Source organism: Onychostruthus taczanowskii, unplaced genomic scaffold (assembly GCF_017590055.1).
Source record: "Onychostruthus taczanowskii isolate IOZ18803 unplaced genomic scaffold, ASM1759005v1 scaffold65, whole genome shotgun sequence".
In the NCBI taxonomy this organism is placed as follows: Eukaryota; Metazoa; Chordata; class Aves; order Passeriformes; family Passeridae; genus Onychostruthus; species Onychostruthus taczanowskii.
Genome location: NW_024504233.1, coordinates 3,566,951 through 3,593,523, shown reverse-complemented (window position 1 = coordinate 3,593,523; position 26,573 = coordinate 3,566,951). Strand labels below are relative to the sequence as shown.

At 38.7% G+C, this 26,573-nt stretch overlaps 1 protein-coding gene across 2 annotated transcripts in view; it reads left to right on the top strand.

The window, feature by feature from the left end:
- The window catches only part of CDC73 (cell division cycle 73), a 102,443-nt gene that overhangs the window by 9,573 nt on the left and 66,297 nt on the right, over nt 1-26,573 (top strand). For both annotated transcript variants that reach the window (XM_041420643.1, XM_041420644.1), the window contains exons 7-10: nt 114-330; nt 10,619-10,717; nt 11,950-12,028; nt 21,036-21,100. In XM_041420643.1, coding sequence (XP_041276577.1) covers nt 114-330; nt 10,619-10,717; nt 11,950-12,028; nt 21,036-21,100 — 460 coding nt within the window. The remainder of the gene's footprint in view (nt 1-113; nt 331-10,618; nt 10,718-11,949; nt 12,029-21,035; nt 21,101-26,573) is intronic.

Sequence of the window (26,573 nt, the reverse complement as noted above, 5' to 3'; positions counted from 1 at the left end):
TGGTTTATAGCACAGCCTTAAACTTTGGCAGGATGAAGTTATTCTTCACAAATTCTTTCAGAAGAATTGATTGTGCAATAATTCAGTCTCTGCTGTTACTTTTGCTCATTTAGGTCCTTGTCTGAAGCTATGTCAGTGGAAAAAATTGCTGCTATCAAAGCCAAAATCATGGCAAAGAAAAGATCCACTATCAAAACTGATCTGGATGATGACATAACTGCTCTTAAACAGAGAAGTTTTGTTGATGCTGAAGTGGATGTAACTAGAGATATTGTCAGCAGGGAGAGAGTATGGAGGACAAGAACTACAATCTTACAAAGCACAGGCAAGGTAATGCTCTGGATATGAAGCTGGGTTTTATGATCTCTATGACAAACTGCATTTTTATTTTCTGTATCTAATCTGTGAATCAGAGATGACAGGGGGATTATGCTCAGTGTTCCATGTAAAGGTGGGCTTGCAGGGCTGTTGGCCCAGTGACAGAAGAGTTTGTCCTGATCATGTTACAGTAAATCTAAATTGTATCTCCAACTACTTGCTTCAGCCACTTAAAAGATACTAAGTAATCACCTAATGCTTCTTAACCAAAGCTGGCTTGGGCCCTGCTGTGGGGAGGGCTCCAGGAATGGGTTGGAAACAGACCAAAGCGGGGAGTAATTGACAGAACAATGCAGGTACATTAAAAGCCCAAAGCTCTCTACATTGTGGAAAGCACCAAAGAAATAAGGAGGCAAAATGCTGGAATGAACAAAACGAGAGAGTGTTACCATGAAGAGGTTTTTGTCCCTTGATGCTACTTTGGGCTGCACTTGGTTATGTGCTATTCTGAGCATGGTTGCAAGCACAGCTGACAGCTTGCTCTCTTTGGACAGTGAGGCTTTCTTTATTGCAGAGCTAATTGGCACTAAATTTCTCAAGGAAGCACTAAGTCCATTTCTAAAAGATTTCAAGGGTCTGTTTTCCTGATGTTATTGTCAAACTCATCCTTTGCCTTCACTACTTATTTTAAGTATTGCCATAGGAAAATAATGTGTAGAAATAAATGAACTCTGTCTTCATTTATCTTATTTTTTAACAGTATTTTACATAGCTCTCAACTTTCCAGTATTGTCCCAGCGTTGAATAATTTAATTCATGAATTATGGGGTAATTACTGGGTATGTGGCACATTCCTGTGTGCCACCTACAGAGTGAGTGTTGCTTCTCTGAATCTCAGATTTGTAGCAGCCCTCACTGCTGAGCAGCCGACAAATTGGTAAAAGCGTTGATGTTTTAGTCATTGGGAAGATTTGTACCAAAGGAATCTGTGTAGCTCTTCTTCCTTTTGTGAATCGTTCATGGCATTCCTATCTCTACTTTTCTTCCAAGTGAAATTGCAAAGATAGTAGGGAAGAGATGAATGTTTTTGTTGTGGCATCCCTGTAGTAACAGTGAGATGAGGTAGTGACTTTAAGCAAATCATGACCCAGGGAGAAAGCCAAGAAACAAGAGGTGAAGTTTGTTCTTGGAGTCTAGCATGCAGTTACTGTGAGCAGCCTGATGAGTGTATGGGCATAACAGCAAATCTTCTATTTCGGTTTGTGCAGGGTTGCAGGAACATTCTTGATAGCTTGGACAGCAATCACCGGGTGTTAATGTTTATATTTTCCAACAAGTAGCAGTGAAAGTAAGTAGATAGAGAAACATCACTTGTTACTGAGGGCTGTGGTTTATCCCAGAACAGCTCAGGTTTTTCATTTGTACTTTGGTTGGGAGGGTTTTTTGGTATATGTTTGGTGTTTGGTTTTTTGGGTATTTTTCCTTTTTTTTTCTGTTTCAAGAACTTTTGTAAAAACCTTCTTGAAAGTTGTGAAGAAACTCAGATATGTTGTCTCAGACAAATAATTTCTTCCCTTCTTCCCTCTTCCTTTTAAGAATTTTGATCAGAGCAGCATGATACTGCTCTGCCAATGCTGTTCTGACTCTTCTGTATGATATTTGAGTTGCTGATGTGCCTGATAATTCTTTTTATTGTAAATTTTCACTATCTGCTTGGTATGGGTTTATCTGCAGATTCTCTTGAATCCTCTCCTAGAGTATTTAAAACAAAATTGACTTCAGCAATGCATGCCTTTTTAATATCTGAATTCCTTTGGAACTCCTGGGTGAATGGTAACAAACAGTGAGCACTCCTAAATGTAAATTTTGTTGTTTCTTTGCAAAAATTGCCTCAGTCCAAGGCTGTTTCTGAGGTTCTTTTCCACAGAGAAACACTCCTGTGTGTGTAAGTTTTCCCAGTGTTCTCTGTAATAAACTAAGATGAGCAAACAGCTTAAGGTGCAAAAAGTACACAAAAGTAAAAGGCCACAGTAGGCCACAGTACAAAAAACAATTCTTGACCTTTTCAGCTTACTGACAGGTTTCGTCTGGATTGAATATGTTTGAAGAAAATATTGATTTCTCCAGCAATATGCTCCTCCAAATTCTTCATAGATGTCAAAAATATTAAGTGTATTTCTGAAGCATTTACTGTTTCTCCTTTTGGACACACTTCCCAGTTCTGAAGTTTGCTTTATAGAACTGTTCCAGGATGTTTAATTCTCTGGTGATGTAGTGTTCTTTTTTAATTTTGAAAGAAGTTCTTATGATACTTGTATTCTGTCCTTTTACCTGCTGCTTTTATTGCCAGAATCTTCATTGTCACAAATCTCCCCTTGCTGAAATTACAGTGATAGATATTTGCCTGGCTGTGAGTTTGTTTTTTGGTTTATGAGAATGTGTAATTTGAGTGCATTGATGTTCCTGTTGTAGAAGGTGCTTCAGCAGCTGTGTCATTCCCAGTTCATTTGATCCTTAGGATTTCTGCAATGCATCACAAAGGTCTCTTGTCTGTATGGCCTCTCTGCTACATCAGATGTTGCATTGATCCCTGGATGTCTTACTGGTTTCAGTTCACCTGTTCTCTTTTGCTTTTAAGATTTCTACATTTGCATTTATCTGCTTGCTTATTGTTATGTTTACTTAAAACTTTTTGTTGAGTTCTTATTCTATAGTTTTCTGTAGGATTATTATGCAGTTCTACCTCTTTTGGAAAGCCAGTGTTTGATGTAGTAGATGAGTCATCCTGCTCTCTGTTTTAAAAATTGTTGCCTTTCCCCAAGTCTGTATTGCAGTCTTCTAGATTTTTATGAATAATGTGGCATTTTTATGTGATCACTTTTCAGAGCCAAATTACATCTGTTTAGTATAAAGATTTTTTTTTTCCTTCTCATAGTAACTTAATTTTAGAACTCTTTGACAGTATATATTGTTTAAGGAATTTAATTTCGGGAAGAGTTTTGAATCCATACATAGGCTATTTACTATCCTAAGTGTTTGAAATGTTAAGTTTTGCATCAGTGCTCTGCACAGGTTTCAGTTGTGTGCATGTTTTTAGATAAATGGGAGGCTGTTTTGTAAAACAAACCATTGAACACCTAGGAAAAAAAACTGGTTTTGTACTGAAATTGATTCTTTCCTTTCACATCCTTCCTCTAGCTTTCTATCCTAAAAATCCTTTTGTTTTTATGATCTTTTGTAGCAGGCAAGAGCAATCTTTTCTGAAGGAAAAACCTCCTTATTTCATCTGTACTGTAAATGTGTTTGGCACTTGAATTTTTCCCATGGGAACAAATTCAAGTAGCATTCACAGGTGTATTTGGAGAGTGTGTTTTTGTCTGTGACTGCTGGTGTACTTGATTTATATTTCTGTATTTATTTTTAATCTTCCCAGATTGCTCAGAACTATTTCTTAGATAAGCAGCAAGGTAACTGGGTGGGCTGTGTTGAACATGCTCTACTTGTGTGTAGAGAAATCTTAAAGCTGGAATCTTGGAAATGCACTAATACTGGCCTTGTAATTTTGTAACTTTTTGAAATGAACCAGTGTTCTGATATGAGCAGCTCTGAGCATTTTGGATGTTCTTTAAAAAAATAAAAAATTAATCCTTTTCTTTGCGGAGTGTGGTGGGTTGACCTTGGAGTGTGGTGGATGACAGGTGCCCACCAAGCTACTTCCCTGCTCAGCAGGGTAGCTGGGAGAAAATAAGATGCAAAAAAGTGTGTTGGTCAAGATAAAGGCAGTTTATTAAAAACAAAGGATGCGTGGGGAAGCAAAGGAGGATAGAAGATGTATTCTCTGCTTCCCATCAGCAGGAAGTCTCTAGGCTCTTCCTGAGGAGCAGGACTTGGGTACATTGAGCAGTTGCTCCTGAAGACAAATATTGTAACAAGAAGTGCCCTCCTCCTTCTTTCTCTTAGCTTTTACTGCTGAGCAGATGTTGTGTGATGGGGAATATCCCTGGAGTCAGCTGTCCTGGCTGGCTGTCCTCTCAAGATCCTGCCCAGCCCCATGGACTGCTGAGGAGGCAGCCTTGGGGCTGGGCCAGCCCTGCTCAGCAGCAGCCAAAACACTGGCTGTTATCAGCAGCAGCCAAAACACTGGCTGTTATCAGCACCTCTCTGCCCACCAAGGCACAGTGCAGCACTACCAGGGCAGCTGGGACAGAATTAACTCCACCTCAGCCACACCCAGTTCATGAGAAAATGCTACAGTTTATTGCTAAAACTTGAAATTTTGGCCAGCACTCTTCAGTTATCTTTTCTCACAGTTGCAAGTATATTAGAATTATGTTTTCTCAAGTGAACTCTAACCCTCTGTACAAGGAAATAACATAATCCAGCCTGTCAAAGATACAGGAAGTTTTAAAGGTTATAGGACATAACCTTTCTAAATCTCTTCAGCTGAGAAGCTGAGCAGTAGCTGCACACTCCTGGTGTAAGTGATGTCCAGGCAGACACACATCTGTCAGCAGCTGGCCCAGCTGCTGCTTTGGTGCATTTGTCAGCTTTTAGCATATTTGTAAATATTTTCTCCTCCCTGAGCCTTGTGTAAGTCTTTTGAAGACTTTGCCGGGCGTTATATGGCAGTGAGTGACCTGTATGGCATCTTAACATTTCTGCCTGCCTGGAGACAGTCCAGGGAAAAGCTCTGAAGTAGAACCAAGTAACTTGGACAGGAGAAATTGGCATTTCAGGTATACACATTTCTGATGCAGTTAGGTGTGTACCAAATCTAAGAATGATGGGATGTGGGCTCTTTCTGCAGGTAACTGTTTATAATGGAAAAACTATTAAGACTTGATATGGGATCAGTTAGGTGGACCTGAGTCTCTGTAGTTTTATAACCTTTACATCATGAAATTGTATCTTTTTGTAAGTGTAGCCTTGTTCCTTTAACTGTATATTACTTACAAGGTCAAGGTTGAGATGTTGAAGCAATAGTCTGTTTTTTTTTTTTCTTGCTCTTGCTTCACTGCTGCAGACTGGTGAATTTGATTCTCTTTCATTCTGGGTAGTTGTATTTTTCCTGCTTAATATATACAAAAAATTAAGAAAATATTCTAAATGACAGCTTTTTTATACAAAATAGTTCTTTTTCCTTTCTAATAAGGTATAAACTAAGCCTGAAGAACATAAAATATTTTCCTGCCTTGATCCTTATATATCCTCTGTTCTTATGTGAAAGACTTAAACTGGGCTATCCAGCACATTTTCTTAAGTTTTGTGTTGAAAGCATAGAAATCTTATACTGTATAACAAGTAATTTGATTAAATAAACAGATTTGGTTTTTAAGCCTTCATAGATTTTCAGCTTTTATATCTTTAATTATTGCAGCCCTGTTGCAATGTACTAGTTATCTTTACTTTTCTTTGGGAGGTTACTTGATGCTCCATGTATTGTTATCCATGGCACAAGATGTTAATACAGAAGGGAATAGACTTTCATAGCTCTTGACTGTGAGTTTTATGTATTAAATTTCATAATTTTTGATTTGTATTTCCCCACTGTGCCACCCCCAGCTTCTGGGTGGTTTTGTGTGCACGGTGAGAGAAGACCAGAACTGAGTAGGATGATTGGAGTTTATAGCTGACCTAGCCAGAGGGATTGGCATTTTCCTGCTCTGTGGCATTTACCTTGGGTGTAACCCACAACTGCAAATTTATCTAATACAGCATCTGAATTATTCCAGAATCTTGTTATTTTGTGGTCTTCTGTATTCTTGTACACAAGCATTAAAGAGCAGAACTGGTTTTTTTTGCGTATTTAGCCGATTTTTTGTGTTGGTCATGATTTTTAGTTTTGTGTTGCCACCTGCCAAATATTACTACTGCAGTTAGTACTTGCATATTTTATTTTTAAAATTAATGTATTTTCTTTATAGGTTTGATCCTTTTCAAACTACTAGTAACTACTGTATGTGAAGTAAATGTGAGAAATCATGTTTTCAGTTACTTTCAGTTCTTGTATTTTTGTTCTGATGAATCTTCACCATTCTTACTAGTCAAGTCACCTGCGAGTAGGTTAGCACTGCAGTTGCAATGCAAATTTCAATAATTTAATTTAGCTGGAAAAACAATTTTTAAGCAAGACTAATAGTATTTAAATCACTTTGGACAACTAAGAGGTCTGAGAGTAAAATTTTGCTTATTTTAAGAGAAATCGATCGTAAAAGCATCTTTATGTGCGGGCTCTAGGTGGCAGAATTGTCCCACGTCTGTGCCGTTCCCAGCAGTGAGACCTGAACAGCAAATTGAAAAAGTCAAGGTGTGCCAGGCTGAGAGCAGCTGGTGTCCTCTCCAGTCCTGCAGGTGGAGCAGGAGGCTGGCTTTGGAGCGGCTGGCACCAGTGTCACCGCACGCCGCGAGTGCCCAAACTCCAGTTTATGCACGACTGGCTTCCTTAGTAAAACTAGGCAGGCTCTTTTATTGCTGCCAGGTGCTACTGCAAACGTTCTGAATGTAGCATTTAAAGCATTTTAAAATCTGGGCCAGATTTTAAAAACTGTATTTACATTGGGCAATAATAAATCTTGTTTTGTCCTTACGTGCCTTGAATTTGACAAAAAAAAAAATTATAGAATAAAGCATTATGGTTTCCTGAAAGAATATTTAGGTCAGCTATAAAGTAATTCCTTAAATACTACTCTAACATAACTATTAAAAAATCATGTATTTCCATATCCTGCATTGATGGGGGAAATAAACTAGGATTATGTATCAAGGGGATTGGGGTTTTTGAGATTTTATGCTGTACTGTATTTTCAGGCTGTTACAGTGTTGCTGCTGTTTCACACATCTGAATTAAAATTTCAAATTAAATGTTTCAGTTGTTTTTCATATAATATTCTTGCTATAAAAAATGTGAAGATAAGCTAGAACAAGTGAAAATTGCACATTTTCCTGAACACATAGTCCACAAATATAGAGGGAGCTGTACAGGAGCATAGTCCACAGCTGTACAGAGAGCAGATATACTCACAGCTATGTTTTCAGTTCAGCTTTAGTAATACACAGTTAATTTCTTGAGTGGAACACAAAGAAATGCCCAGATGAACTTTTTGTGAAAGGAGCATCTGATTTTTATTTTTTTCCCCAACAGTTAGTAACAAGTTCAATTTTTATCAACCTTTTCTCATAGGCTCCCTAATCTGAAGCTTGACAGTGATCATGTGCTCTTACTTGTTAGCAATATAAATTCCAGTAGTGTAATGTGAATTTCTTAAACTGCCATTGTCCTGAAAGCAGGATCACAAACACCTGGTTTATTCAGGTGGTTAATCTACACCTCCTGTGTGGCAGTGTGCTTGTTGTGTGCCCCAGCACAGCTTGCCTAGCTCAAAGCGTGCAGAGAGCAGTTTGAGGGGCACCATGAGTTCCTGCAGTTGGGAATTACAAGAGTAGGAAGGAGAGAAGATCAACTTCAAACTTGGTGAACACTTTGCAAATTGAAGATAAATATTCTGAAGGCATATGAGTGATGTCTTAAATGATTTTTTACTTTTTTGATTTGAATTTGAGATTTAAATATGTGCTTTAATTTTAGATGTGCAAAATATTTTCTTTTAAATATACAGTTTATCACTTCATGTTCCTTATGAGCAGTGTTTTAATTTCTGCTGTACTCTTATGAGGCCATCTCAATGCTGTTTTTCTTGTCATGCCATATATAGGAATTACTGCAAATGTGTGATAGGAATGTTGCCTTTTTGGCACAGCATCATGCCTTTCAGTCTGCCAATGGCTGTAAAGGATTTAGCAGTGTCTCAGCATATCAAGCAAATGTGTAAAGAAATGTAGTTGGGGCTCAATTCTTCCTTCTCCAGCCCTACTCTAAGCCTGGACAAGTCAAAGCTCTTGATTTTCCTGGGATGCATGTCAAAAAAATCCTTACTGTCACTTCAAATACGAGTTTTTTTGAGTTTATATGGTTTTTCTTAGGCTTTTCTTTCTCTGTAGTGAAACACCAGAGTGTAAATCTGATTAAAAATTGGTTGCAACTTAGCTATAGGAAAGTTTTGAAGCACTGTAAGCCATATTGTGTAACAGGGTATATATTTCTGGTTTCACATGTTAGATTTAAGGGTTTTTCTTTGTCAGATGATTGAGATGAAGTGTACTTGTCTTCAATTATTTTTTCCTCTAGAATTGTTTTCAATTAAGCTGAAACCAATGCTTATCCTTGATGATTATTATTAGAAAAATATTTCTTTATTTTTGCTAGCATGATGAAGCTGCTGTAGTGACTAGAAGTCTTTGTTAATCACAGTTAGGGTTATGGTGGGCTGCAGAAATTAAAGGCTGCAATTTTTTAGAATAACCTGTGATATATTGTGATGGAAGTATTTTTATTACAAAAGAAATTTAGTTAGTTAGACTTCATGAAGCCTTCCTCATCAGAGAAGTCTGATGTGACTGGCCCTGGGATTTCTCCACAAACATCCTGGCATTAAATCACCACTAGTGAGAGTAACTTGATTTGATGTGTGTTAGTCACTGTTTTGGCAAGGGATAGAGCGTCTGTGCAGAGAAACAAATATTTTGATGTTTTGGGGTTTTTTTTCCCTCTTCTGCTGTCCCTCAGACCAGAAGTTTTTGGTAGTAAAAATGTTGCACTTGGTTTAACTAAGTTTAACTAAATCTAGGGCAGAAGCTAATGGATATTCATATTCTGATCTCTGAAGGGATGAACAATGAAAACTTAGCAGTCTTCAACTCTGCAGGGCATTACAAATCAGCAGGTACGTGCAGTGCACTTGCTGCTCAATCATTTTTCTGTCACAGTAATATAATCCCATATCCCTGACCAAGCCAGTGACCAGCAAGAAGATGATGTTAGTTTGAGTGCTTGTTAAAACACTGCTGGTTTTATTCCCTTCCAAACAGTCATTAGTTGTGGCCCTGGGGGACTTGCATTTTCATGCTGTGGAAAAAAGATATCAGCAAGAACATTTCTGATTCTGTGCTTATTAGTGGCTTGTTTTCAGCACATGGGAGAAACAACCTTGTGGGATTTTTTACCTGAGTTTGGTCCAGGATGTGCAATTTAAGGCTATTAAAATCCCATGTATTTAAATGCCTTGGAAAAGTTAATCATCTGAAGTTGCAACTCCCTTTAAGACTATATTAACTGTAGGTTTTATAAGCAAAATCCGGATGTGAATGTTGGTTGTAACTTCCTTGTGACTGGGAGATTTGGCTTCTTCATGGACAGTCACCCATAAAACCTTGCTCCTGTTGTTAATTAGCTCCTCCTTGTGAGTTTCAGAAGATGGAGTAGCCTTGTTTCCTAGACAGTGTGTGATAAAGCACAGCAATAACAAAAATTTTGATTGATATGATGCCCAGGCCAGAGTTTGGGAGAAGTCTGAATTTCCAGTAAAAGCTTGTAGTTAAGACTTTAAGTATCTTTTTATAATTGGTATGTGCATGGCTTGCAGCTCTTGCAAGGGTTTTTTTCCTTTTTTTTTTCCCTAGGGTTTTTCTGACTGAAAAGAACTTTAAATACAGTTTTGTGTGAGTTCTTTGAGACTTTGTCAAAAGAACTGGGTTTGCTCAGGGGATGGTTTTGCCTTTATAAGTGGTTTCTGGTGGTTTTCCAGTTCCTGCCCTTGGTGGCTTGCAGTGGATTGACAAGATGTTCACTGAGGTCAAGTGAGCAGGCTTAGGGAAGCTGTGCAGTACAACTCTCTAAGTGATTTCTAAGTGAAAATCACACCAGAAATCTTTGTTTTGTAATTCATGTATTTGTTTCATGATGCCAGTGATGTTAACACCACTTCAGTGTTAATATATAATACTCTGGAACAGTGTTGGCATTTTGTGCATACTTTATATTATTCTGAACCAGAAAAAAAAAAAAAAAAAAGCTGTTTTCCCTAATTGATAGAAAGGTTTCTTTTACTGATGAACCATTACTGAAAATTGACATTAGTAGGGGACTTTGTGTACAATTAACTCTGTACTTTATAGGTTACAAGTGCTTTGAGAGGAGTTTGGTTTACCCTGTGATGTAATGAAGACAGTTAGATTTAGCAGGTGTGGGCCTTAAAGAACAGGGGATAGCAGTGATGCCGTAAAACCCTGTTAATGTTTGGATGCTGTCTCAGAAAAGGGGTCAGAAATCAGCTCTTTAGAAAATTGGTGCCCCAGTTTTGGTTTTCAGTGAAATGTAAGCTAAGGAAGTGGTGTGTTCCATCTGGACAGTTACGTGAAATGCAGATGGTCAGTAAGGTTCACAGGTACCTGATATCTTTTTCAGAACTTTGCCAAGAATATTTTTGCAATTCTTCAATCAGTCAAAGCCAGAGAAGAAGGCCGAGCACCTGAGCAAAGACCTGCACCAAACACAGCACCAACGGTAAGAGCCGTGTGTGGCTGAGCCCCGGGGCTGGGACACCACAAGTGGGAGTACAGTGTCTTCTCACTACTGCACACACAATTTGTTCGGCTTCACTTCCAAAAAACACATATTTTTCAAGCATAACTTCACAGCTATTCTTTGACTTAAGTTGCATGGTATTTAAAGAGTTGAATATATCAGTTTAATTAGTTCAATATGCTCTTGTTAGAGATTAATCTGCTAGTGCCAGCTTCTGCATCTATCAAGCATTAGCCACATGCTGCATCTATTAGCAAAAAGTGTATTCGATGAGAGTGCTGCCATTTCAGATGAAATGTTTTGCTGCTTTTCTGACAGATAGGGTAGCAAATGTTTAAGAATCTGGAGCATGACTCATGAGTGGGAACAGCTCGAACCAGCTTTCCTTTGCCTGTAATAAATCAGGACAGACTTAGAGCTGTATTGTTTACTTCTATCCAGGTATTAGACAGGATTTGTTTAGAAGTGTGGTGTTTACTATTGTGTTCTATTAAACCTAATATATCTTTAAACATGGTGGTAGTCTGCTCTAAAAGCTGTTTAATTGTACTGTGTTTTGTTTTTGCTGCTACTGCATTTAACAAAGAACTAAATTTAAATAGCGAGATGAATTCCAACATGTAAATATTTGCTTTGTGTTGAATTTCTTAAATTGTGCATGGCATTATTCAAATGTCCTACTCAGAATAAATGTGAATACGTAACTAAGCTATCCACAAAAAGGATTGAATTGATATTGAGAGTGCCTCTAGACTGGTGCTTTTTGAAAACTTTTTTCCCAGAATGCCTTTTTTCCTCCCCTCAAAATTTGTTTTTATTTATTTTATTTAGCAAAATTTTATCTTAATCAGGCTGACAAGGGAGATTTTGTGTGGCTGAAGCCTTAATCATGAATTGTCAGTTAATTTTTTTTCCTCAGTAATTCTTTAAGTATAACAAAAACTCAGTGGAGATTTTAATAATGTAGTTTGTTACTGTTTGTTATTTTAGTTTTACCTCAGGTTATTCTCTTTGCATTCAGTACTAAACTGTTTTTGTAAGACTTTAAGTGGATATTGAATGAAAACATCACAAGTTTTCAAATGCATTGAAACTCCTAGAAAAATGAACTGGTTTTATACTCTTGAGTAGTTCTAAGTTACTCTTCATGAAATTCAAAAGCCATCAAACACCTTTTAGTATGTTTTACACGTGTTATTTGCCTGTTTTAGGATCCCACTTTACGAAATAAGCAACCTATTCCAGCTGCATACAACAGATATGATCAGGAAAGATTTAAAGGCAAAGAGGGTAAGTTGATTGCAATGCTTTTTTCAAAACTAAAAAAAAAGTAGAGAACCAAAACTGTCCAGTCACCAAGTTCATATTAGGGGATTTTACCTGCTATTATTTCACAAACTTATGGAAAGACAATATAAGAGCTGTAACTATGCCTAAAGGTAGCTTTCCAAGTAATAAAATCCAGAGATATTATTTCATAGAAATTATTTCTACCTCTTAGGAAGCAAACTGAAAGCTTAAAACCAGAACTTCTTCCGGGGGAAAAAAATTGTTTGGGGAGGGTCCTATGCAATTATAAAAAAATCACAAGTGCAAGGATAACTGTCAGGTGCATAATATGTAATTAGATTCCTTCTCCTCAAACAACCACAGTTACTCTAAAAGTTGCCTCCAGTAATTCCAAGTAAATATTATCTAGTTGTGTCCATTTAAATTAAAAAACAAACTGGGAACAGCAGTGCAAAACACAGGCATCCTCCTGGAGAGGAGATGGAAACAATCTGCAATATTGAAGAAGTCTCACCAGTTTGAAAAGATGGTGAACATTGAACTTGAATGATAATTTGTCTTTTTTAATGCAATTTTTCTCCTGTTCCCATTGCTTTTTTTATCTTGTTTTTAGCACAAGTTCAGTTACTTCACTTTTCATATCTTGCTGTGGTTTTATTTTGCAATCTTGTGTTTGTTGTGCTTGGATGGTTTTGTGTTTCTTGAAGAAGGTCATGCAAATTTTGTTACACTTCTGAATTGCTTCTTCCTCCTGTGTGACTCTGAGAATGTGGTGTTGGGGTTTCACTTGGTGCTGGAATGGGATTGACTGGCCTGCAGCAATTGTTCCAGTTGAAAGATTCTTTTGTGATGAGGTCATATTGTACCTGCCTAACCCACTGTCACACTCCATTCTAGAGAGTGTTTTTCTGCCTTAGCTTTCTGGTTACTTATATTTGGTGTAGTCACACAAAGTTAATTTTGTATTTCAGGTTTCTAGGGCTATTTCAAGAAATACACAGGTTAAGAATACCAAGTTAGCTAAGTGTAGGCTAGCACTGGAAATAAAAATGAGGTGTTGGAAAGAAGGTATTTTAAACATGAGATTGACTTATAAAAGGTATTGGTACATCACTTACGGAAGTTACACAGAATTAGTAATTAACATCTGGATTTCTTAGGAGAGGACCTAGAGATATTTGAGATCTTCTTTGGCTTCAAATTAACTTCAAAAAATAGCGAAGATCTCATTTACTTCTAGAGTATTCTATTGTAAAACCATTAACTTTTAAATTGTAGTCTAGCTGGAACTCTGAGTACAAGTGGTTTTCCTGTCATAATTAGGCATTAATGCACAGATTATGTTATTTTCTTAAAACTGAATGATGCACATCACTTGCAGCTCTGTCACAAGTTCCTTATGGGATTTTTAATTTAGTTGTCCTCAAAATGAAGCTGTGGCTCCCAAATATTCAGTGTAGAAGTGTGACTACAAGCAGAAAAGTCATCAATAAAAATAAAATAAGGGGTTTCTTTTTCATTAAACTCTTTTTTTACAATAAGTCTAGTAAGAACTTGGAATTCCACTTGTTTATGGAAAGGTTGCAGTATTGGGACTTTGGGGAAAGAATTCTGAAGGAAAAGAAAGATAATTAAGTTCAAAGGATAATAACTTGCAGTCTTTATGCCATTGTATCCACATTTATTTAGTGATGGTGGATAACACCTATGATAAAGCTGAATCCTACAGATTTCTGAAGGCTTTCCACACCTTGCCCTCTCTGACTGCCTGTGTTGGCTGCAAACTGTGGAAGGCAGGATGGTGTGGTGCTTCTATCAATGGGCACAGTGGTGGGCTTGGCTAAAGACAGAAACAAAGCCAAAGGGCAGTGTCTCTTGGCTTTATTCTTTGTGTCTCACCTGTTTGCTCTTTCCTCAGAGGTATTGAAATCCTAGGAAGGGTTCACAGTAGTCCTCTTCTAGTTGCAGCAGGATTGTGGCATATTGCCTATATTCAGTTTTGTATGATACTACAGTGTTTAAAGTTTAGGCAGCAAAGAGGTGAACTGTTTTTCTTCGAATATTTGTGGGCTTTAATAGAGAGTTTTTCCATTAGCTGTCTTGTCCTTAGCATAAGAAATTCAAAGCTTGTAGAGCTAAGAGAGTAAATTTAGGAATTTTAACATGCATTAAGTAAACTGTTGAGTTGCAGCCAAATTTCTCTACTTCTTGTGGTGGATCATTATTTCTGATGCAATGTATCAGGATGCCTCTCTGGTAGACTAACTTAAAATTTCATGCCAGATGGGCCATGCTTTGCTGCTAGAGTGGTTTAACAGTCAGTGTGAGGGGGTGGTGATTGTGCTGTTCCTGAAGAGCAAACAGTGAGTTCCAGGTGCATTCAGTGGCACTGCTCAGCAGCCAGGGGCAGGGCTTGGTCACCTTTTGTCCAGGAGGATCTTGATCCTGCAGCTTTGGTCAGGCTGGACAGAGAAACCTTCCCTTTGACATCCTTCATGTTCCATGATGCATTGGAATGTTGTTTGCAGTAGGAATTGCACATCCTGGATGTTTCCACATGGAAAGTGGAAAACACGTGGCTTGGCAGTGCACCCATCCTGCCCAGCTGCTCAGATGTTTTGGGGGTGAGGAGGTGAACTGCTGGCAGGCACTTCCCTTGGGTGCTGTTCCTTGGCTGTTGCTTTGGCTTTTCTTTCATGCTGGCAGTTAGTGATGGTATCTTCTCTTCAACAGCATAGAGCTCCATCCTGTGCTACACTTCCTCTGCTTTTACCTTGGTAGTCCTATTCCTTTCCTTTGTATTACTTATTGAGTGTTTTTTTATACTTTATTAATGTGCATCTTTACAACTGGAGAAATTTTTCCAAAGTGCAATTTGTCATACCTTCTTGAGCAATATAATTTTAAAATCTTGTTCAGGATTTAGAAATCCTGTGCTCAAATGCCATTTGAGGAGCTTATTTTGTGTTCTCTCCTGTGTGCCTTAATGTTTGATATTTAAATATACATTATTGATATATATGTCTTGGATGTTATACTGTCTTTTCCCCCCATTTTCTTGGGTGGCTTTACCTCAGAAGATTTTTTCACATGCTTGTTCTGTAATTTCCAAGTGTGCAGTAGTGCTGGGATGGTAGTCTTGCAGATGTAACATTTTTGTGACCCACATCTCTCAATATGGATGGCAAAGTCAAATTTCCCTGTGCTGCTCCAAGGTCAGGTCTTTAAGGCTTATTTCAGGAGGGTTCCTGTTGTTCTCAAAGTTTAAACATAGTAGCAGCCAATTGTTACTACTCCCCCCAAAATAAAACAAAAAACCCCCAAAACCTCCAGCAATATTCAGTCCTGCTTAAAGTAAATCAGAGAGTCTTGCTGTGTGATTTCACTGTAATGGTGAAAAGAATTTTCCTGACTGTGTTCAAGTGTTTCTTTCAGGAAAATTTACTATTGACTCCCTGCTATTGTCATCTTACATTTTTACTGGATTTTCAGACACAGCTGCCATTTTCCAGAAGTTTGTCAGTCCTAAGTGCTAAGCCCAGGGAACAGGGGACTGTGAAGTTATTATATTTGAGGTGACTCTGGACCACAACATTTTGTTTCTCTCTTGTGTACATTGTTAAGAAAGTTTCTTTATAAGGCATTTCTCATTATAAGTTATTTTGTTTTAAATTGTGTGCTATCCTTTTACACAGGAGAGTAGAATTGGTAGCAGGAGAAAAAAGGTTCTGAAGTTTTACTGGTTAGACTTAGTTTGACTGGTTAAACTTTCATTTGTTGCATTCACTTTAAGATTTATGTGATTTTTTTTTATTTTTTTTTATTAACAGAAAGTATGTGCAAGAGATGCACATGTGGAAAAAGAATGTGGTCAATCTAAATTTTCTGGCTTGGTGTGACAAAATAGTTTAAAAACTTCCAACACTGCACATTCATTTCTGTGCTGGAAAGTACACATAAATTGCTTTTACAATACACATAAATTACTGTGAGAAACTTAAGATGTTGGTGTTAATTACTGGTAAGATTATTACAGAGCTGTTATATATGAACTGTACAGAGAATTTGTAAAGTAATTAGTGTAACTTGGAAATTTAGGTGTGAAACTTACTTGTTAGGATGCAGTACTGTAAAGGAGTGCTCAGTAAAGTCTCATGCAGAGTGACATTTGGTGTCAGGGATTAAATTACTGGGGCTGTGAAGTGGGGTAGTGAATCATTTCCAGGCAGTATGCAGAGTGTTGCTATCTGGGGCTTGAAGAGTACACAGCTGAAAAAAGAAGTGGTTATTCAGTCTTATTCAAACCAATTCAGCTCTTCAGAGTCTGAGACATGATACTTGGTTCTGTTTTTATTTCCCTTGACTTCCTTCTAGAAATTCAGGTTAATTTGAGTCTTTTTCAAGCATTTATTCTTTTGGTAATGTATCAGAGCTCAAGTCTGTAGTTGGATTGGATGACTGGAGCTGCAGAAGGTGCAGAATCAAAGTGCAGGGTGACCTAGATGGATGTGGAGCAGTGGCTTTAAGCAAATGCAAGGCACCCTGAGCATTAATACTTATATGCAAGGAAATGGAACATGCACCCAAATGCTGATGGAGAATATCATCAGTCCAAAAAGCTGATGTATTAGGGTGCCTATTTTCATTTCCGGGTCTAATTATTTTAAATAAGAGAAGGTGCTCAGATTGATGCATGGGGATGCTGGAAAGGTAACTTGTGATGAACTACACTGGAAATGTTTATGGTTCTTTTACCGTCTTTAGGTTGTGGAACTGACAAACTGTGACCATAATATAGGCAGAGAGTGAAGAAGAAAAAAAACCCGTGGTTATAGGTTGTGTTTCTGAAGCATTAGAGTTGTTTATTCAGTTCTAGTTATTATGTTTAGTCTCTCGAGATGTAGTTTTAAGGCATCTGTTGATGTTGGTGTTTCTAACAATGCATGTATTTCTAAAATTGATTCTATTTGGCAAAGAAAAGGTTGCAGTACACGTTTTCATGACAAAATTATTGTTGGGCTTTGCTTGCATTCTTCAGTCCTTAGTGTTAGACCTGTGATTGAAGCATTTAATATGGACTGCTCTATGCCTAAAGGAAATGTGTGTCATAACTTTGTAGTGATTATATTGAAAAGTCTCAGTGTATACACGACCCTCAATAAGGCTTTTAATAGTTGTTCTGCATCTAATTCCAAACTTAAAAACAAATGTCCAAAGTCATACCATCATGGTACCTTTATTTATGAGGCTCTTTTTCTTTAAATACCCTTTTCTTAGTCGATGCTTTATCATTTTAACTGCTTCTATCCACCAGTGAAGCTGTGATTTTGAAGCTGGAGTTATAAACTAATTCTTGGCCAAGTATTACCATTTCAGCTCCCTGCTGGTGCGTGACTCAGCAGCACAGGTTGGAGCTGCTTTGGGAGGGAGAGGAGAAGCTTTTGTGTTCCTGCAGGGTGTGGCACAGCGTTTGTGCTGCTGGTGCTGGGGGCATGGCCTGGGGTCTCTCCCTCTTCTGCTCCTCTTCCCTGTGGCCCGTGGTTCCTCTTGTATCCCAGGTCTGCTTTTGAGCAGCTGTGTCGGGGGCAGACCCTGGCCTCGGATAATGGCCTGCTCCTTGAATATCTTTACGGCATTAACCTGGCTGACACCCTCAGCAATTTTTGAAGTGGGAATGAAGCTGGAATTGTGGAGTCCCTGACCTGGAAACATTTGTTCCCTGCTTTGCCCAGGCTGTGCACAGTGAGTGCAGCTGAGGGTGCTGCTGGATGTGCCCAAATGTACAAACTACTGAGACCTAACAAAATGGTGCAGACGTGCAAGGGGCAGGGCTCGTGCTTCTGGCAGTGTTTATTTCTGTAAGAGAAGTGATTGGCCGGCAGGTACAACAGCACATGGTGTGTGTGAGAGGATCGCATCAATAAAGCTGTGTTCTGACAAATGTGTCACTGCTGTTCCTGCTTCAGGGGGGTGCTGTCCCCCTCTGGGAGCTGGAGATGCTGAAATGTGCTTCACCAGTTGCTGGAGAGTTTGAGGCAGGGAGCTGGGGAGCTGCTGGGCAGTTTGGGAGGTGCTTTCTTCTACTGGTCCCACCCTACTGCAGACAGCAGAGCATGGGCCCTGCCGTAGCTCTTGTAGAGGCTGCACTGGCTGTTTGCAGGAATGTGGGTGGGTACCTACACTGACCACTTCACACGTCTTATATTTGAGTTAGTGCAGAAAGCTACTGTGTGATTATTTGCTAATTATCAGAACTGTTTTGTTTGCTACCTGAGTGGCTTCTAAATAGTACTGGGGGCCCTGTGTGGCTGCTGGGAATCAGGCAGGAAACTGGGGTTTGCTGGAGGCAACAAGTGGCTCTTCATCCAAGTTTGTTACTTCTGCTAGAAAGAAGGGTCAGGACAGGGCTGGGAGCAGGAAGCTGATGAGTGCCAGAGCTGTGGTTTGTGGCTCTCGTGGCTCATTAAATGAATCAGGACAGATTTTATGAGAGACTTGAGAAGACTTTTGCAAAACCAGTGGCAGTTGAGCAGAGATTTGTTCCCTGCCAGGTGCCTCTCTCCCCTTTGATTTAGTTTCTAACTGTGCTGCTGGCTCTTTGGGCCTTTATTCCCTTTGCAATGCTGATGGAGACAGGGAACAATCATGGAGAACTAATTACCAAGTCAGGATTTGTGCAGAGAGAAAAGAAGCCACAGCAGGCCAGGCACAACAGAGGATGGTGCTGTGCTGGTCTTGTTATGGGGTGTCTGTATTCTTTGGAAAGAATATCTAAGCAAAATAGTTGGAAATGCTCTGTGTCACAGGCATGAGGAACCCCTAGTAGGTCAGTCTGGAAAGGATAAACGTTCTTCTGGTGGATGATGTTCTGAAATTCACAAACAACTGTCAGCCTAGATTAAACATCTCTGATTTACACCACTCCAAGTCAGCAAAAGCATCCTTTCAACTTAGGGAGAGCTACCGAGTATTCTACAAGGCTCCAGGCACCACCTGAAATATTAACGTGCTCCCTGCCCTGCAGCAGTGACCTATATAGTCACAGAGCAACCTGTTCTCCATGAAGTGTTTGTGCAGTCACATCTTGACCATCCACAGCTCAAGTTCAGTGGTGTGACCTCTGAGCTAAGACTCAAGGCATGGTTATAGCTTGGGGTTGAGGGGAAAGGTGGGAATGCCTCTCAGTTTATATAGATATCAATTTTTATAGGGAGGCTAGCTTTCTTTGGGGTTTTTTTTGTGTGATTTTTTTGTTTTGTTTTTGTTTTTTTTTAAAGCAGGAAGGACTGGATTCATGTGTGTCTGTACCTGCATTTTACTTTCTCAGAGTTATGTCTGTAGCTCAGAAATGTTAATCTGGCAGAAGGGGAGGGGTGGCCTTGAGAAGTGAAGCTGAAGAACAGCTGGAACTGAGGTGACTGTAAAACAAAACATGGTCAGTGACATGGGGCATCTTGGTTTGGTAGTAGGTGGCAGGTCTGGTGGCATAATTGAGGGAGTCAGGGGGAAAAGGTGAAAGCTCAAACTTTTCAGTAAGTAGATAGCTGTCTCTGTGGTGAGAGGAGTATGATATGTTCCAAACTCTGGAGTATCTTTTTATAGGCACTGGAGAGTTCTTAAATCTGGGAAACTTTTTGGCCTCATTTCATTTGAGTGCCTGATGATCTTCCTCATCTAAGGAAGAAAGGATGAGCAGCCACAGATGTTTCTGAGATCATGTCAGTTGCTTTCAGGGTGTCTGGGTTTCAGTTTAAGTTAATTTACTCATGATGAGAGCAAGAAGCTCTTAATGGTTTTGAAAATTCAGTATTAATCTTGGACTTTTTTTAGAATCGGGTAGGAGCCATGCTTTGGTTCTGCCTTATTTCTTTGTCTATCATGATTTTGGGCAGGTGCACAAAATGAAGGGGGTGTAAGAAATGACAAAAACATACCATTTCCAAGTAGCTGTTTCTGCACAGTATCAGTTACCTTTACCCAAGTCTAGTTGAAATAGCCCAGAATTGCTTAGATGTAGAGAAATGCTTGTTTGTCATGGTTTGAGTGGTGATTATCATGCAATTTTAGGTAGTAATTGGATGGATGGTTATGTGATGGGATCAGTTGATGGTAGATGCATGAGGCTAGGGAATTTACAAAAGGAAAAGGCTTTTCTTGCCAGTCCTGGTGGCACTATTGAGGAGCTTAGTTTGATCTTAAAGTTGAGAACAAGGGGACAGGGAAGGAGTCTTCAAAAGCAAATAGGCTTCTGACAGCAGGTTTAGTTATTGGGCAGTTGCAGGCTTCTGGCACCTAGCATAAATTCAATCTAATTAAAATTAATTTTAAAAACCCACCCTAAGAACGCCCCTTTTTATAACCTTTAGTCTGGTATTGTGCATTTATGCAGATTCTGTCCTCTGTATCATATGACAATGTTACTCTTCAGCACTCCAGAAGTGAATTTATCAAGCTAAAATGGCCACACTTTTCTAGTTGGCATGTAAATTGGTTTCTTAGGTATACTTTTCCATTAATGCAAGTTGAATACGTTGCATTATAATGTATTCTGGGAATATGAATGGGGCTTCTCAGTCTTGCAGTGAGGAGAATGTCTGAGACCACATGCAAGTTGTAACATATTCTCACAAAGATTTAGGTTTATAGCCTTTCTCTGAAGTGCTTCCAATTATTCCATGCAGGAGGAGGAGTACTATTTAGAAGCTACTCAGGTAGCAAATAAAAGTTTTGATAGTTAGCAAATAATGGCATAGTAGCTTTCTGTACTAATTCAGATATAAGACATGTGAAATGGTTAGAGAGAGCAGCAATATCAAACTGAACTCTGTCTAAAGAAAGCAGATTTCCTAGTGACTACCCAGGTGTTGTACTGGGAACAGAACCTAAACCACCACCCCAGCAAGATGTGTCCTTTGACAAAAGGACTCCAGAGAGATTCAGTGTTGTCCATTCAGACAAGACCCTGCTGTGCTCACAAGGATTTACAGAAGCTTCTTTCTCTTTGCAGAAACGGAAGGCTTCAAGATTGACACCATGGGCACCTACCACGGGATGACTCTGAAGTCTGTGACGGTGAGTGGGAAGCCTTGGCTTAAATATGTTTTAGAGACATGATTGTAAACATATATACAATGTATGTTTGGAGATGGAGAGAGCTTGTCCTCCTGGCCTAGGCTCTGGAAGGTCACGTAGACTGAGTAACAATTGGTGAAAGTTCTTGTCTATGAAAAGCCAAAATGTGTTTTGTTTGATCTGCGTGTTCTAGAGGTCTGTGCCCCAGGGATTTGTTTGTCTGCAGTAAAAAAGTGTGGTGTACCGGGAAGGCTTCTTGAGGTGCAGCCTTTTTCTGTTGTACTCAACATACCCAGGTTTTTGCTGACCTTAGGTGTGTCTGGAAATTACATAAGTGATCTTAATCAAAAGTGATGGAAATATACTCAGAAAACTGAAGTAATAAACCTGGGTTTTGGAGTAGTGCTCTGTTTCCCACTCTGCATTTAATAAAATAAATTTTTTTGGTGGTGGAAGAGTTAGACCTCAGCATTACTGTTAAAGCTTTCTAGCCTGGTGAGATGGACTTCTGTTGTCTGGCTGTACAGTGCTGTCAGTGGGAACTGAAGCGTTCACAGATGAGAAGGAGAGACCCTCAAACAGATTCTCCTTTCTTTGGCCAATGTTTGTCTGCTTTTGTGCAAGTGGGTTGAATGCTCTCCCATAAATGCTATTTTGATTTGATGGTAATTATGACAGGTGCTAGAAAACTGCTGTAGTGCCTTCCTTAAGGTTTTTGCCAGCTGCATACCTATGTAAATGTGATGAATAGACAGCACTAAACACTCCTAAATCCATGCACTACTTCTAGTTTTCACTTCTTATTTGAACATAAAATAGGATCTTGAGTAGAAATTTCTGAAAAACATTCAAAGGTTTTTTGTTTGACAAAAGTCCTTTCCCAAGTCTTTCATTCCCAACTCCTCGTGACTTAGGATACTGTAAAAGAAAATGGAAGGGAATATTTAAGGAAAGAATCTACTTAGCAGTAAATAATGTAATTTCTAGATGAATTCAGAAATTGGTTGGATGAAGAAAAAAGATAATCTGTTATGTCTGAAGATGTGTTCTCAAACTTTGCATGAATTTTGGTCTGCATTATGAGGAACCAAAGTGTTGTTATACCAAACCCAGGTTCCTCTGGGATACCTGCTTCAAGGGGTAGGGATTTGAAATGAGTTAATAAATAGGTTCTGTTTAAATTGCTCTGTGGGGAGGAAATGAAAGAGAAAATCAAGATTATAGTAAAGCAGAAATATTGAAATGTTTTAAGCTTGTAAGTGTAAAATCTGTAAAAGTGAAGGGATGCACAGTAAATCTAAAAATTTATGTTTTTTTTAAGATCATAAAAATAAGTAAGGTTTTTTGTTCTAGGAATCCTACCTCATGTATTGAGCATACTGCCTAGGGTTTTGAGGTTATTAAACTGTCCTTGTTGGTTTCTTCCATTTAGGAAGAAAAATATAATAGATATTAAATTACAAGTAAACCTTTTTTTAACATAAATCAGAATTTTTTAAAATAACTGTTTAAGAGTGCACGACTGCACATAAAGAATCATCTGGTGTCATGAGAAATATTAAAACTCCATCTGTTACTCAGCTTTTGTCTAAGAGATAACTGCTGAGGGATTTTTGGAGCCTTATTTTCCAGACTATTAAAAAGGTACCGTCAATATTTAGCTCATTCATAAATTTCAGTGACATCCTGGCTTTGTGTTTCAGATGGGGGAGAAATAAATCTGTTAAATATGTTCATCTGTTTTGTCTAAACTTTGTCATAGTGATGGACCACTCAGTTCTAACGCTTAATGTCAGATCATATTTTTGTGGAGAATAGTTAATCTCCTGCCACTTGCCAGGTTTCATGTTTTGCTTTTACTCAAGTTTTTTTTTCTTTGTGGTTTTTTTTTTTTTTTTTTTTTTTTTTTTTTTTTTTTTTTTTTTTTTTTTTTTTTTTTTTTTTTTTTTTTTTTTTTTTTTTGTTTTGTTAGTTTATATTTTTTTAAGGCTGGACAAAATTAGGGAGGAAATGGGAAAGTAATTACTTCCCCATGGTGTTTTATGGGAAAGTGCAATATATTCATTGGCTAAATCATAGGAATATGGAGGATAGCATTGGAATTCATGCACCTGCATGATCTCACTGCTATCCTCGTAGCATTGGTGTAATTCCTGTAGGAACTCATCAAACAATTCAAAGGAATTAAGAGTTCTAGGTAGCTTTTGGTTAGAGGCTCTCTTCAAACTTCAAACCTCTGATTTCCAGATGGATGCTCACGTTTGAAAGCTTCTTTTTTTGCCATTGTTCTCCTTGACATGATGGCTCCTCCATTTTTCCTGTGGTGTTTGCTTCCAGTAATGTATTTCTGGGCTGTGGTCAGATTCCCTTAAAACTTACAGTTCTTACCTCCAGTGTAAAGTGATCCACTGTTTGGAGTTCCCACCTGTTTCTCATACAAACTTTGTAGAAGAATTTTTTGGTTTGTCATATATTCCCTACACTTGCACTCTGCCTTGCTGTAATTCTCTGTAATGATTTTAATGAAATGTGCAAAACTTATGTTTTGTGTTTGTTCTTGCTGAAATGTGAGCTGTCCTAGATGCTTGTTCTTTTTAACAGCAAAACAAAAACTTCTTCATCTTGACTGCTTTCTTTTCATCAGTGATGTTGGAAACTTTCTTAGCTTTCAGAATTTGTGCCAGAGCAGATGGTGAATGGTGGGCTTTTTCTGAAGTAATGTCAGCTAAAATAACTTGTGCTGCTGGCAGTTCTTCCCTGTAACAGGGTTTTTGCTTGATTGGCACACTACCTCTTCGGAAGAACTGACTTATTTATTGAATTTTTATTGTGAAGGCATGATCTCATTATTCTGGACCTGGAATTGTTTATAACAAGGCATTTTCCTCAGAAAGATTTTTAAAAATATTTTTTCCTTATTTTAGTACCTGTGGCACCTTCTGTTTGCCTGGATTGGTGATGTTTTGGAGAATTAGTAAATAAGCTAATGGTGGTAGCTCTTGCTGCTGGTTCCCCAGCAGCTCAGGTAGCAAACTGTTCAGCATGACTTTTCAAAACCTGCAGGTCTCCCTGCAGGCTTCACTTCCAAGCATAATCCCTGTGCAGAACAACAACTTCTGGTTTTTATCCAGGAAAGTTTGGTGTTTGAGGTGGATCAGTCTTTGGAAAAGTATGTTTGTATTTCTGTACCACACAGGGTGTGAGGTGATGCTTAAGCTGATATTCTGAACATTCTTTGTTACTTGTGTAAATTTGACATCTTTGGGGCTTTAGCCTCCTGCTGTTCTGAAGGGTGATGTTAAATTGGAGGCCAGTGTCATCTGGTGGAAGCCTAGGTGGGTCTCACCTTTTGCATACAATGAAATGGAATTTTGGGCTATTCATTTCTCTAACTAGGATATGTGAAGCATTTAACTCTTAATGTAGCTCAAGATGTAAAGATCAGAACAGACCAGTTAGCTGCACCTGGGGCAGGATAGGAAGAAGTTGCTTGTTCTGTGAGCACCTGATAAAGCTGAACTCTTCCAAGCTGAGGGCATGCTTTGTAGTGGCTGTGTGCACTTGCAAATATTTGTTTATCCATTACAGTAATAGTCATGGTGATGCTGGTTTTACTCATCTTTGTGCTTTTATCCTTGAGTTCTTATGGCTTTAATATGAAAGGAACAAATAGCATGAAAGGCTGTGGGATTGTGTAGGGTGATTTCCTCTGAGTTTGAGTGCCCTGGCTGGTCAGGAGCTGTGATTCAGGGAGCTGGAAACTTTTGTTCAAGTGAACAAGAACTACATAGCACTACAATGGGCCCTTGTAGAAATTAATTTTTTTGCTGGAAAAATCTGGTTTCAACTTGGGGTTTCTTTTAGCATTCAGGGCTGCTGAAGCTTGGGAGCTTCCTTAGTCTTTGGTTTTTGCTGCTAGCAATGGAATGTGTCATTGATCATCTGCACATTTGCCAGAGCTACTGTTGGCATTTCTTCCTCTTCCTGTTCAGTGAACAGGCAGGTGCAAGAGCTGCTGTAGGATTGAGCTGATGGCCTTCCCAGAGAGTCTGGAGCTACACCTGTGTGATCAGTATGGTTAGTGAGGACTTCACTGGAGGCACTTCGCTTACAACAAACTCAAATGCAAATTTCTGTGGTGCATTCAGACTTTGTAAGTAAGAAATTCTATGTAAATGTTCAGTGCTTCTGAGCTGAGTGATATTTTTCCTCCAAACTGACAAAAGTAACATCCCTCTTACCATTGCACACTTCCAGGCTTTACAGCAATCTCTGGGTACAAGTGCCCTGAGTAAACAGATGAGAATATCAATAATTAAAGTAAATGCACTACATTTCAGTTACAACAAATACATTTCATAATCCTAGCAGAAACCAAGTAATTAAAAAGGAAGTCCCTATGTAAACCACAGTACAAGCAGGTCTAATTTCAGAAGAATTGGAGACTGGTTCAGCACCCCTAAGGTCAACAGCATTTTTCAGTCAGTATCAGATTTGAGAAATTAATTAATCAGAGGATTTTACTGTTATTGCCCTCAAAATCTTTTGAGTTGGGTATAACCTTTGTAGTTTTTTTTTAACTGAGGGGTTGTTTAACCACCTCTGGTGTGTCTTCAGAGGAATAGTATGTAATATAAACAAATGGAATTACTAAATTATGGCACTTTACAGACTGGGCCACTGGAGAGGAAGCAGTTGGGGCAGAAACAATTAACATGGTGTGTGCATGTGTTTTTTATATAAAACTTAAGAAAATTAATATGCTTCTGTGTGAGGAGGTAAATCCACAGGATCTTATAATTGATCATGAGTAATTTGTGATTCAGTGCCAAAATTCAAAATGGCTGTTTAGAAGCATATGGTGGAGTTGGAGGTTGTCTCTCAGTGTTCAGATAAATAACACTTTGAAAAAGAAATAAAAACTTAATACATCTTTAATATTAGAGATGGAAGAGAGATACCAGCTTATCCACATCAGCAGTTTTCTGTGTCATGTTCTAATCTCATTAAAATGTTGGGGGACAGTGGGATTGAGGGAGGAGTCAGCAAAACAATGGACTCTTTGAAATACTTGAAACGAGCTCTCAAGTGCTGCATAATTTCTGTGCAGCCTGTGCATAAGGTGGTCATTATTCCCAATGTGAGTGTAACAGCAGCCTGCCTACACCCCCTCTCCCCTCTGCAGGCTGAGCAGCATTCTGTGAATTCTTTCTGTGCATCCTATTCAGTTTTTAAACAGAAGGAGGAGGTGAGGAAAACTGTAATAATATAAAATTATAAAGTTACATAGATTTGCAGGGGGGGCAGATGTTTTTCCTACATGATACTTGAGGTAGATACTTGTTTTTATTGGGTTTGTAAATAATTTTTCACCATAAGTGTACTGCTCTGTAACTAATCCAGACCCATGAGGTCCTTGGTCCATTAGGGTTAAGGGCCGGGACATGACCATGAACTCAAAAAATCCTTTCGC